The sequence below is a fragment of the Lampetra fluviatilis genome, chromosome 49 (assembly GCF_964198595.1).
Source record: "Lampetra fluviatilis chromosome 49, kcLamFluv1.1, whole genome shotgun sequence".
In the NCBI taxonomy this organism is placed as follows: domain Eukaryota; kingdom Metazoa; phylum Chordata; class Hyperoartia; order Petromyzontiformes; family Petromyzontidae; genus Lampetra; species Lampetra fluviatilis.
The window spans coordinates 5,949,308-5,963,217 of NC_136323.1; the positions used below are offsets into that span (position 1 = coordinate 5,949,308).

The following is a 13,910-nucleotide window of genomic DNA, read 5'->3' on the forward strand; positions in this document are numbered from 1 at the left end:
GCGGTCACATGACCGCGGCACCTCAAAAGAGTGCCAGCGGTGGGGTTGGCTGGCGTCCCATCAGCACGGCATCCCACATGCACCGTGAAGACCGCGCGGTTATTCTCTCGCCCTGCCCGCTCTCTCTCCCCGAACACCGCTCGACGCTCTCGTGCCTACCTTACTCATCTAGTCAAGGAGCAAAAACCATCACGCGAATTCCGGTCATCTTCGCAGCGCATTTTGGCAAGCGACCGAACAAAGACGGTCACTGCATCACACGATTTCAGATGCGCATCTGCGGCCATCTGGAATGCTCTCCCTTCCGATATTCGGAAGCCACTGGAGCGATGCGCTTTTAAATCATCTAGATTGAATAGCCATTTCTTTAGAAACAGCTTTTTTGCATTTAGTTTGTTGCCCTTCTCCCACAGCTCCGATTAGCACGGCAGGCTACGTACGGGGCGAAATAAGCTCAACATACGTACGTACGTGCCGTCTGCTTCGCAGTGGACGTGAAATATCCCGCGGTGTATTCGAAAAAGAGAGGGCCATGTGTGCTGGCGTCACAGTCAAAATTCGCCAAATTGTAACAATTAATCTCAATGATCTTAACTCAACATCATCATCATCACGATCCATGAGCACATAGCCCCCAGCAGGTGTCCACTGCACATTTCGTCATTTGTTTTTCCACTGTCCTCTCCGTCTTGTGCCCATGTGCTCAAGTCGTGGCCGCATCTTTCTGGCAACAATCTCTGATGTCGTCCTCATCGTCGTCGTCATCAAGCCATTCTCTGTTAGGTCTTCCTCTCTTCCCGGTTCCTTCCATTTCTCCAAACAACACACTTTTAATGTTCCTGTTGTTGTTCTAGTGCCAGTTTCCTTCTCATCACTGCCTGCATCATCAGGTTCTTCTTCGATGTGCAACCATTTTCCTACTTCTACGTTGGTCACTCTTTGGGTCCAGCTTAGATGCAGTATCACGCTGTAGCAGTACATTGAGTGCCCATATCTCATCTCTGCACTCAATTCATTTTGAAAACAAAAATGCAAAGCAATATTGCTCCTTACAGCGGAGGACCTTCCATGAGCAGTGACATAAACCGTGCAATGGCAGGGCTGCGTGTTTACATTTGACATCTGGACTCATTAAGCGGAGATTTTATGGTGCTCACAAATTCCAAATGAATATTATCTCCGAATATCGGGACAAGTCACAGAGGGGCGTGTTGGCTGGTTGGCCAAAGTGCAGCTCCAATCGGCCTCAAATTCATGTTTAAACCATCAGGCGTTGAGCAAAGCATACGAAGAAAGTGTGGATTGCCCCAGATTATTTTTTCTTTGTTACATTCATGAAAATAATTTACATGTAATAGCTGCTCTGCCTTTCCCAGCAACCTTTAAGTATTTCTATCATGGGATGCAGCGCTGTATGTCTGGTAACGCCAACAGCCGAGTAGAGCTTAGTTCTATAATTTATTCATTCCTGTGATGCTAGTGCATGAACGCAAACTCAAATACGCACATTAAAAAGTTATGCCCCACGCTGGATGCTGAAGAAAGTAAAAAAAAAAGGAAAATCCTGTAAATTAATAAACACAAGGCTGCGGGAGATTTGTTGTGCCACTAGATATGTACAAATTTGCTTTCCTGGGCTCTTTAGAACCACTTACATGGATTCAGCATATAACTACATCATCTGGACTTCGAGCAACAAAATAGTGTACCGGTAACCACTTGCGTAGGTTTTCGCGATTGTGCTGTACAGCTGCCTCGACGTGTTTTTCGGGTCGTGCCGCGCGGTGCTCGTGAGCTGCTTAATTCAGTTCCCGAAGAAGCTCCCAGCACGTGGGGAGGAACGCCGGAACGCCACGCTCAACAAAACACCCAGCGGACAGACCAACACCCATCGCAGAGCTAGTTTAATCGGACGCGTTGGTTTTTTTCGAAACCTCCGCCGCGCATCATTCTGTCGCAGCCGAGTGTCTCTCTGCCTTTACGACGGAATTGACGCAACTACGGAAATCGCGTTGGTCGGTGGGAATATACGACACAGTCCACGCAGGAGCCGAACTAATGAAACTGTTTGGTGGCTTAGCCGGGTGGCGGTGCTTTTATAATCTGGAGGATACGGTTCTTGTACATTGGGCGTTTGTTGGCATATGTGCATAGTGTGTTTGTTTCACCAGAATTACACAAAATAAATAAAACAAATTATAAACTGCTTTTATTGTGTCTTCCGATGGGCAGAACTATCAAGAACAAGAAAAGGGACTTGTTCTTGTTAATTTTTAAAAAAGCGTGCACAGGCAATTTCGGTTTAGCATGTTATTTCACAGATGAAAGCACATTGTAACTAATAATAAGTAAATTTTGATTTAAAGCTTTTGTGACTGCAGGGATTCATATTCTTGGTTCTTTCGGAAAAGTCACGTAGAAGGGAAATAATAAAATAATAAAAATATAAAACAATAAAAATTCTCACGACGTTTCGACTGCAACACAAGCAATCATCATCAGGTGTGAAATCCATTGTTCACGTAATACTGTGGATTTCACACCTGATGATGATTGCTTATGTTGCAGTCGAAACGTCGTGAGAATATGTATTGTTTTAAATTTTTATTATTTCCCTTCTACATGACTTTACCGAAAGAACCAAGAATATAATAATAAGCAGAGGTGTGGACTCGAGTCATGTGACTTGGACTCGAGTCAGACTCGAGTCATGAATTTGATGACTTGCGACTCGACTTGGACTTGCATAACAATGACTTTGTCCCACCTCTGATAATAAGTAATAATAACAATTTAAATACCAGGATTCTACCGGAGTGTAATGGTTTGCAGACCAAATTGTCAATCTGGAGGTCGTCGGTTTGATCTCCAGGTGCGGCAGTTGAGACGATGGGCAAGGTTCATTAACCCCCCCCCCCCCCCGTCTAAATGGGTTCACCACAGTTAGCCGATCAGCATATCGCACGTGATGGCGTGAAGTGTCGGTACTCCCACTTCTTCGAAGGTATCTGGCCTAATTGGAAGAGTAGGCTAAAAGTGAACGCCGCGGTCGTGAGATGTTAACTCCCTCGCCTGGTATGCAAGAGGTCGTGGGTTTGATCCCGACCCTGACGGCTTTTTGGATATTTGGAGTTTGCAAGTTCTCCCGGTGGTCGTGTGGATTTTTCTCTGAGTGTGTGGCTGCTATAGATTTCCACGTGATAAGCCACTTCATTGACCAATCATTTGTAGCCATGGTGCTTCTGAAAAAGCAGCTAAATATCTAAATGGACCTTACCTGGTAAAATGAAAATAGAACAGAATCCTTGGAGGCCTTTCCTCCACCAACGGCATTAAACTATATAATTACAGTACCGCGCCTTTAACCACTTTCTTTTTTTGTAACATCACTTTATTTCAGAACGTCTGATAATAATCATATCTGAGGCCTACAACCCCCCATGAAGGTCAGCCTGTAAGTCGAGGTTGTCGTGGTAACCGGGCAGGTTAATTGTTTGCGCATGCGCTCTGGGTGCAGGGAGATAAAAAGCATCCCCTCTGCTGCATTACATTTCAAAGAGCATACAAACAACACTGCTGATGTCCACAAAAGAAATTGGCCCTACGCTGGGCCATCAGACCAATGATAAGCCCCTAGCAATTGGCAAAACCCCGCCTGAACGTGTACGCGAATGGTAGCATTGAGGTTGGTGTATAATTGAGAAAGAGGAAAAGAAAGGTTTCAAATAAAAAATAAAACTAACCCCAAAAAATATATCAATGGGCTGTAAGCGCTATAAATAATATGAATGACTTGTTTACCCAGTATAGCCACGCCAAAATCTGAGGATGTCTGTTTCAGCAGGCTTCCTGCACGGGGCTGTTTGGCTAACCACAATTAGATTGTAGTTTTAGCTATGGGAGGAAACCCACGCGGAAAAAAAAAAACAAGGAGAGAAAATAGAAGTTCCACACAGGTATCGAACCCAGGTGCTTCACGCTGTGGGGGCACAATTAATAATACTGATGTGGCAACAAAATAATCCCACGTCTATAAAATAACCACAGCCCCGTGAGAAAACAAGAGGGGCATGAAATAAGGCGTGCTCCCTGAATGCTAATGTGTGTGTGTGAGCGACAGACAGTAGCAGCAACATTCATGTTTCACGCCTGGTAGAGATGGCTTGCGAGGCAGCCCCCTAAATCACGCCGCGAATGGGGGATAACACTTATAACGTCCAGCACATGTAAAAGTAAGCCTGGCTAAATCCAAACGCATTCGTTTACATCAATTTTATTGCTATTAAAACATACATCTGATAAAAAAAAAATGTATTAATTTAGTTTCTGTAGGAAATGCTGCAATGGTGTAATTGTTAGCACACTGGACTTGCAATTCAGAGGTTTGTAGATGAAACAATGATCACATTTCTGGAATCGCCCTCGTCGTTGTTTGATCGGGAGTATCACTGGGTACACCACGAGTGGATCAACAGCACACGTGTGGTGGGGTAAAGTGCGGGTATACCAACCTATTATAAAACTTCTGGCCAACGTGGAAGAGTAGGCCAAATCATCCTCGAAAGGTACTCTCTACGAGCTTTCTCCAGTGGAGACACTTCCACTAAGTGATGCAAGCAAAAAAATGCAGGGCTGTACCTTTATATTTTTAAATATTCAAATATTTTTTTATTATACGAGAAATCACAATTAGTTTTGCATAAGCACAAAAAGATGAAAAATATATGTTGCTTATTAAATCACAATAAGATTAAATATATTTCAAACAGAACATACATTACACTCTAATCGATGGTTTAAAATACTCATCATTTAGCTCATAGCTAATGAGTATAGTCGTTTTTTTTAGCTTAGGCTCAAATGCGTCACGCTTTTATTCGCAATTTAGAAATGTACACATCGTGTGTATGTTATAATATCGTGCCTTGTAAGACGTTAACATAAAATAAAACAATGGTTAGAGGGACACAACGAGAAAACACAGCACGATTGAAATACATAGAAACATTCATTTGATTAGGATATCATCTGAATTCAAATTTTGAAAAGGTCAAACGAATGCTGGATGTCGCGCTTTTGGATAATTGTTGTTTATATAATGAAGGGAAACGCTGATATTTCCGCAGAGGAAACTTTTCAGTCAGTGCCTATCACATGCTATGGAACAGGCACGATATGTATGTATGCATGTACTTTTAAATTATTTCGCACCATACATAGCCGACCATGCTAATCGGAGGTGACAAGATTTGTATGACCCAGAAAGTGGGCAAAGAAGCATGGAGAGATGAACGCTTGAAATTAAACTCGAGAGACAGAAACAGGAAACCAAGGATCAAGGACCACATGCAAAGCAGAGGCATGTTTGTAACTGTTAAACAAAGTAATTGGGCCTGGAAAGGACACAAGATGGCTTAGAATAAATTAACCCGTAAAAACAAAGTTTTTCACTCTAAATCCTTTATATGCGTGGCGGCTAGAGTCCTCTCGTCCTCTGGCTTGAGATGACTGCCACCTATGGGTCAGATGATTGTCTGCCAGCATTAAGCAATTGGTAATTAAATATTTAAAAAAATTTCCCTAAACAGTGTAAAAATTTTGAATTTTTTTTTTCACGAAAATTAATTGTCACGCACAACGAGTCTGTGTGGAAAATGTCAGCTCGATTGGATCACGGGAAGTGGGTTAAAAAACGACCGAAAGATTTGCACGGTCGTAAGCAAGCAAGCAAGCACGCAAGCATGCAAGCAAGCAAGCAAGCGAACTTAATATAAAGGATTTAAAAAATGACAGCTGACGGACAGAAATGGTGATGGAATATCAGTCAAAGTAGCCGGTAACGACCACAGAGATGGAGCTCCCTTTCGTGAACGCCCATCCACCAATAGGGAAATGAGCAACCGATTGCAGGGCTGCACCTTTGCCTCTTACTTAGTTTTCAACACGGATTAACCTTCCCTTTTGAAAAGCATCACACCGAGATAAAAGTGGGTGCCAGGTTGTCCTACAATGCACAACCGTACATTGTCATTAAGATCGAAGACTGCCTGTGATCAATATTACTCTAAAATAAACTTTTTTTTATTTTTCCAGGTAAGACCCACGAGGCTGTATAGGAGCGACATCGCCACAAAACGATAACTCAACGGAGTGGCTTATCACGTGGAAATGTATCGCAGCCAAAATACTCTCAACGCACGTTTCTAAATGTGGAGGGGAAAAACCGGAGGACTCGGAGAAAAATCCACGCAAACCGCGGGGACTACACGCAGACTCCAAATGTACAGGCGTCTGGGTCGGGATCGCACCCACAACCTGCTGCATATCAGGCGAGGAAGATCACGTCTCGCCACCGCGGCGCCCTCTAACGCGATCGGCCAAACTGGATGGTAAAGCCGCCCGATGGTCCCTCGAACGGCAAGAAAATGCGAAACCGATCTCTATATCGCACCCAAATCATTACTTTCCCCCTTTTATTTTTAACTGTGAGTTGTGAAACTACACGGTTCGTGGCTTCTTTGGTGCGAATGCTACCGCTCAAACAAAGAACAGCATTGCCACCGACGTGAAATCAGCCCCTTCCGAGTTGGATTTCGAGCACAACGTTTGATTCTCATGCAAAATTACCCCCATCGGCTGCAAATTTCAAGACTTTCCATCTTCCAAAGCCATTTCCCATCGGAAATAAAATATCGCTATTATAATGCCCGCCAAAGCTAAGGCTGATTGATTTATTAAAGCCATACTCGCACAGAGGGTACGCGCAAAAAAGAGCAATCTTACAATTCCCAACGCACGTCTCATACTTGAGCTGCGACATTTCCCTCGGCCGTGCGAGCAATTTCACCGCCTTGTGTCGACCGTACGGGCCACGATGGTATGTCCGCGTGCAGCGCCCTCCGTCGTTCCACTGCTGGATTGAGGCCTTCCCCCGTGCCATGCCGGTCATGGGCATTATTTGACCAGACTCGCTCAGTGTGCGGGTTGGTAAAGGCTGTCGGCAAAGACGTTGGGAGGATTTGTTCGGGGTGCAACGTTTGGTTTCTTGCCGCACTTCCGCCTGCTGACAGCGGCACGCAATAACTTGTTCTAAGCATGGTGGTCGCCCATCCCAGCACTGATCCAGGGCTCATGCATTATGGCACCGCCGCATTACGTATTCAATGTAACACAACAACAACATATCCGTCAAAAAGACTGTGGTTTTAGAATAAGTGTCTAAATGGCAACGTTTCGTAGCACATAAAATAAATTTCTTATACAAATGCATCAAATAAAAACCCATTGAGGGTTGTTATGGATAGTGCAGATTACAAACTAACTCAATGTCTGTCTGTGAACAAGAAATAAAATAAATTCCTCTTTACACATCCCATTGGCCACACATTTGTTCAACGGCATTGGTTCAACACGAGACAGCTCTGGAGTGAGTTTGACACACACATTATCTCATCAGCAGAGTAAGGCTTTCTGAAAGTAGTTTTTGGTGAAATGCAAGATGTATCTTTGGCAAGGACCCATTAAGTTAAAATGGATGCTAGTTCTATGCAAAAACGACGGAAGAAATACAACAATCATTGGTCGAATAAACGCACCAGTGGTGGAAATGTACCATGCAGTTCCAGAATTGTCATTCCGTCATATTCCAGCCAATAACGACCACTGCAAGTATGCACTATTTGAATGCAGTAAAGGTAGTTTTAATATTGTACGTCCCAGTGCAAGGGGCAAATTCACACCCGTCTAATGCACGCACGAGGCAATGTTTTATATATATATCTCTGTATCCAGTCCGAGGCCTTGGAGGAAAAAGCCAAACATCTCGGGGTGAATTGCAGTCCCACTCACCCCCCCCGCCATACCAGACTCCAAGGGAGCCCACGGTGACCTTGCTCAGTGAAATGTGGATTTAATTTTCTGTCAGTTGAATCACACACTCCGACAGATTTTTTTTCTCTCCCAGAGCATTGTTATTAGACGGCGTAAATCAAGCACAAAAAGCAGCATTTACATCAGAGGGAGACATTACAATGTACAGAGAAAGACAGCCAGAGAGGATTATGGGATACGCGCGCAATCAGCTTCTGCTCGCGGTTGAGATCTCCGCGACGTTAAATCTGCACGCGCTGCGACAAAAAGCCTCCGCTAAAAATTACGATCGCTCTCTCTCTCTCTCGCTCTCTCTCCTCCCCCAAGTAACGAGGGCGTCAAGTGAATTTGGTGCCGATTTTATACGCCGAGGTCTCCGCCACCAGCGCCCGTGTTGGATAATCACGAGGCACAGCCCGTCGTTATCCAGTCGGAGGGGGAGATATTTTTGTTCGAAGTTTCATCGTCTCAAAGCACGTGTCGGCATCTTAACGCAGTCCGCGCACCCACCCCAGCTTAGCAAGACAATTAAAAAAAAAATTGCGTTATCGGGCTGTTCCGCAGGCCCGTGTCTATCTCATTGGAGCCCCCCCCCCTCTCTGCGTGGGGGGTGCGCGGAGAGACGATGGCTGTGCAACAACAACAACAACAAAACAACAAACCGAGACAACAATTGCCTCGGATTGCGGCAATCTCAGAGGCGGCAGCAGGCGCGCGAGGGCGTTCCAATCGAGGGGAGACTCGCAATAGCGGAATTTTAACGCCCCTTTAATGACGCATTATGGGACATTTATATTTCACGGGCTGAATGTGCCTATGAAAGAATGAAATAAATAAATGTGTTTTTGAAGTCTTTACAAAAATATATATATTAAATTGCTTCCTAATAGGTGAGTTCGCCTTTCAACTCGTTGCATGGATCATAATGGCCTACAAATCCCATCATCATCAGCTTTTATTGATCCACTGCTGGATAAAGGCTTCCCCAAGCCATCGCCAACCCACAAACCTGCGATGTAGTCACCCTCCGAGGACTCGCACACAAGCAGATTTCACCGCACCGTCTCTGTCAGCGGACATCCTCTCGGATACATTCCATTTCTTCTTCATCATCATCATCCTCATGGTCCATGGGCAAATAGCCCAGAGGTTGTCCACTGCACATTTAGTCATTTGTTTCCACTTTCCTTTGTCTTGTGCCGCATCTTTCTCGCACCGATCTCTTATGTCGTCGCCAAGCCATTACTCTGTTAGGTTTTCCCCTCTTTCCGGTTCGTTCCATATTTCCGAACAACACGCTGTTAATATTCCTCTCGTCGTCCATCCAACACACGTGTCCATTCCTTGGCTGCCATTATTTTTGACCTTTGGTCACCAACATGTCCTGCCCAAGCCAGCTGACTTTTGTTTACAGTTTGAATTATTGACCGGCGAATGTTCTCCAATCCACGTTCCTATTTCTGTCCTCCCAATGCAATTCCAATGATGCATCAGTTCACGCTTTTATGAGCTAAGATAGATACAAAAGCCTTACTATCATATCACGCTTCATACTTACACCGCATGTACACTTTTATATATATGTGCTTTGTAAATAGTTGATGGATAGACTGAACACGCATCTCAGTTATAGGATGGCTATGAAGACGATTGTCCGGCTCTTTCATAAGCGGTGTCCTTCCACACGTGTGAATATCCCCCCAAACAGCTGGACTCACACATGCCAACACTGATATACTGCACAGACGTACACAGATTCACTGCTTCGCCTTGTGGACTGTTGGGACAAGTGGCATTAATGAACTGCTGCCACACAGCTTCCGACACAAAAACAACACCAACAAACTGCCACACACCACTAAGTGACAATGTCGTCAAGAGGGTACTGGTGCCAGGCTAGGTGCACCTTGGGGCCACGTGAAGCGTCGGAGCCTCTCTGTAGGTGGTCACGGGACAGACCCAATGTCCTGACTGAATTTAAATGACTGGCAGATAAACATTACACACACACATGCTCACACATAGGAAAACATATCCCCCCCACTCCTCATAGGCTTATTTAACTGACTGTTTGGGTCAAGTGCTTTGAGTGAGATCTTATTAGGGCCTTCATGACATATGAGAGTGTGCTGTGGACAACACCACATTCGGCTGCATTTGCACATTTACACACTTCACCATTAAAGAGTCATGCCGATCTCGGGGAGGCTTAGAACCTGGTCCAGATATTACTCACCACTGATGCTAGCTATACCCGGGATTTGAAGTCAGATCGCCACGTTCATAGGGCAACGTGCTAGCCACTGCATCGCCGACACAAAGACCCCCCCCCCCCCCCACCGCGTAGAGCCTTTAACAGACTCTTGGGGCAAGTTTTGTTAGCGAGCACCTATGTAGGCCAGCATGGTACACAAGTAGGTGGGCAGCCAACACCATGCCCAACTGCCTTTGTCTCTCGCGTCGCGATGTTTACACACGAGACTCAATTTGAGGCAGAGTCGACAGATATACAGCACAAAGCCCCCCCCCCCCCCCAGCGTAGCACGAACAGACTGTAGGGGCAAGTGCTGTTAGCGAGCACCTATGAAGGCCGGCACGGCACACGGGGGGGTGGGAGGCCACAACCACGCAAGGCCGTCTTTGTCTCCCCAGTGGCAATGTTTACTAAACACCGCACCAAGTACTCATTTAAGGCTGAGTCGACCGAGGGGAGGCCCAGGACCGGTTCAGATAATCGTCACAGGTGTTGGCCGTGAGCGGGAATCGATCTCGGGTCGCCAGGTTCGCAGCGCAGCGCGCTAACCGCTTCCCCACCGCTCCCCACACACACACACACTCTCTCACACAAACACTCACACTCTCTTGTCACATGCCAACACGATCGCCCACACCACTCGCGCACCCAGCCCCCAACCCCCCCCCCCCCCCCCCGAGTTTACGCTCACCGGAAGGTCATGCGGAAGATCAGTCCCCTGGTGATGTCGCTCGAGCGGGTGCCGTTGCCGAGGTGATCCGTGCGATTCTCGTCGCCGCCGTGGCTGCCGACTCCGAGGCTCCCGGACGAGTTCTCGTGGCCGTGGAGCATCTCGGCGAAGAGCGTCTCGTTGGGGTTGGGGCGCACGTCCGACGGGCAGTCGGGCGCGTCGGGGCATGGCTCCGACGTCAGGATGCACGAGCGCCCGTCCAGACCCAGGCGGTACTCCTCCACGCAGCTGCGTAGAGGGGGGGGGGGGGCAGCAGCGGACACACGCACGCCCGGTCTTCGTCATCGTTGGTATAGCAGTCGTCGTCATCGTGATCGTGATGATCATCATCGGGTCTCAAATCCAGGTGTACAAAATCATAAAGACCATCGACCAAGTTGATACAGGCCACCACTACCTCTACCGCTGCTCCTGCTGCTACTTACAGCTCAACACAGAGGAGAGGGGACCAGAAGAAGGCCATGGGAGTGGAAGCCATGTGGGTGAGGAAGTTCAGGAGGAGGCGACCGCGTTTCATAAGCAGAGAGCGGCGGGAGTCTGCAACTGGGAGGCCCACACAGCACGCGTGTGGTGGAAGCCGACTCACGGCGACTCTTCGAGAAGCAAAGCGATGAGATTCTAGTATCGACCTGCTACTCACAACAGAGTGAGGAGGATTGACCAAAAGGAACCCCTCCTCTTGATAGCCACGCTTCTCATGTTCGGATGTCATTGTCATCATCATCATCATAAGCAGTGACAGCGGCAGAAACAGCGAGCAGATATATTTGAATCGCTATTCGTATCATCTGCTTCATCATCGGTGGCAGAATATCAGCAGTAGAATAATCTACATCGTCATCGTCATCATCATTATTGTCGACGATGTTATTTTGCAGTGTTAATGTATGTATGTTGAACTTCTTTCGCACAGTACATAGCCAACCGCGCAAATCAAGAGGTGTGGGGGAAGGACAAAAAAACAAGTGACATTTATATTTTGGCATCTGCGTGTTGAACCAGTGACATGCCCGAAATATTTATCCGGCCCTCCATATATTTGTGCTACATGAAAGGGCCACTGCTCAAAACGTCGCCCAATATTTTATTTTCGTAATTTAAGGCAGCGTTTTTGATTCATGAGTTTTGTTAATTGTGCTTGGGCACTACTGCCAAAGCGGCGACAGTAGCATCAAATAATTTGCTAAATATTTTTTCAATATAGTTTGAAACAGTGCGATTAATTGGAATAAACAAAAGTTGAAGATTGAAAAAAAGACGAATGTTTTGCTTACAATGTGCCCTTCTTTAATGGATGGCTGATTTGTTAAAAAACAAAGCCAAATATACAAAGCAGAATGGGAAATCTCTTTAAGCGAGACGAACATCAAAAACAAAGATCTCCCGTGTAGTCTTAACAGACTGTTGAGGCAAGTGCTGTTAGCGAGCACCTATGAAAGCTGGCACGGCACACGAGGTGGTTTGTTGCCAGCACCACGCCCGGCCGCTTTTTTCTCCCCAATGGTGACATTTATACACCGCACCAGGTCCTTATTTGAGGCTGAGTCGACCCAGAGGAGGCCCAGAAGCGGGAAAAGATACCCGGGCCGTCGGGTTCATCACGAAGCGCGCTAACCGCTCTAGACACAAACAGCATGAGAGACGCACGCACACGATGGGATATGAAACTCGGCAAAAAAATAAAAGTACAAATTTAGAAGCGGCGATGTGATTATGCCGCGGCGAGAAAGGACGCAGAACTATGGACAAGGGGCAGGGAACGCTCGCAGCACACTTGCCAGAAGGCTGAACTTGAAGTTCTTTCGCACAGTATGTAGGCAAACCGTGCTAACCGGATGGGCACATCAGAAGCTTGCTTGCGAGACCCCGGTGGGCGAAGGAATGCACTTGGATGTTTGAAATTTGTCGGTTTGCGAACACATTTCCAAGCAATGAGGTAGGTGCCGTTGATTCTGGCGATTTTTTTTTAATCCAAGACGTCATGGGGAGTGAGCCGGGTTGAAAGGCGGCCGAGCGGAGACAGTCGAGGGGAAAGGTGAAGTTTGATGGAAGCTTTTATTTTCTACCGATAGCCGCTCTCAAGTCGAAGAGGGTTTATTTGTATTTGTTTTTGTTCCATCGGGTGCTCTTGAAGAGCAGGAGGCAGAAGGTGCTTCGAGATAAAGCATTAGTCGTGTCGGATGTGCTGATCCCCGACAGTCTCCATGACAACCATTGAGAATTCGCAAAAAATTAACAAGAGTTTAACACGCTGTAGGCTTTCGCGACCCATAACATCCATAATACAGTTTTTTTTTGGGGGTTAGATCGCGTAAATATATAAAGTGTCGTTAAACCCACCACAACCTGACACAGCCAATTAGTAAGGTTTGTCACGTAAACAGAACGTGCCAATTCGTTACTAGTACAACTTAGCTTTCCAACACACCGGTGTGCTGTACTAGTGACAAATTGACACGTTCTGTTTACGTGACAACCCTTACTAGTTGGCTGCGTCGGATGGTGGCCGGTTTAACCACGCTTTTATATATTTACGCGATCTGACCCAAATTAACAAGAGGCTGCAAAGTTGGGCTTGAGGTCAGTGCGAGCGGAACAAGGCACGATCAACAATTGTTGGGAACTACATCTTTGTTCCAGGGCTACGACCGCAAAGCACAGCGGAACGGAGATACCCAGGGAAATGACCAGTGTCGGATTGGGATCAAAGTTTGGTTTTGCAAAAGGAATGATCACCCCATAGTGATTTCATTGGTAGGTCACGTGTGGTGGAGCAGAGTGTGCAGTGTGGAAACTGTCCAGCATGGAAGGATACATTTTAAAAAAAACGCCTTCTCAAGGGAAGGCTCTTTTGGGCAGCAGTGGCACGAGCAAAATAACTCACGGCTGCATCTTTACTTTTTACCCCTTCACCCCCCGCACTCGAAAGTTTGGTTAATTCCTTGCTAACGAGAGGCGAGAACTACGTGGGGAGGGAAGAGCAGAGCACACGGAGGGAAGACCAGAACGCGCGAAGAAAGTCCACACCTACGACGGGACAACGGCCCAGAGGGACCG

At 46.5% G+C, this 13,910-nt stretch overlaps 1 protein-coding gene across 3 annotated transcripts in view; it reads right to left on the reverse strand.

Moving 5' to 3' along the window:
* The window catches only part of LOC144948497 (astrotactin-2-like), a 469,552-nt gene that overhangs the window by 113,046 nt on the left and 342,596 nt on the right, over positions 1 to 13,910 (reverse strand). For all 3 annotated transcript variants that reach the window (XM_078878014.1, XM_078878013.1, XM_078878015.1), the window contains one exon: positions 10,815 to 11,081. In XM_078878014.1, the coding sequence (XP_078734140.1) occupies positions 10,815 to 11,081 (267 nt within the window). The remainder of the gene's footprint in view (positions 1 to 10,814; positions 11,082 to 13,910) is intronic.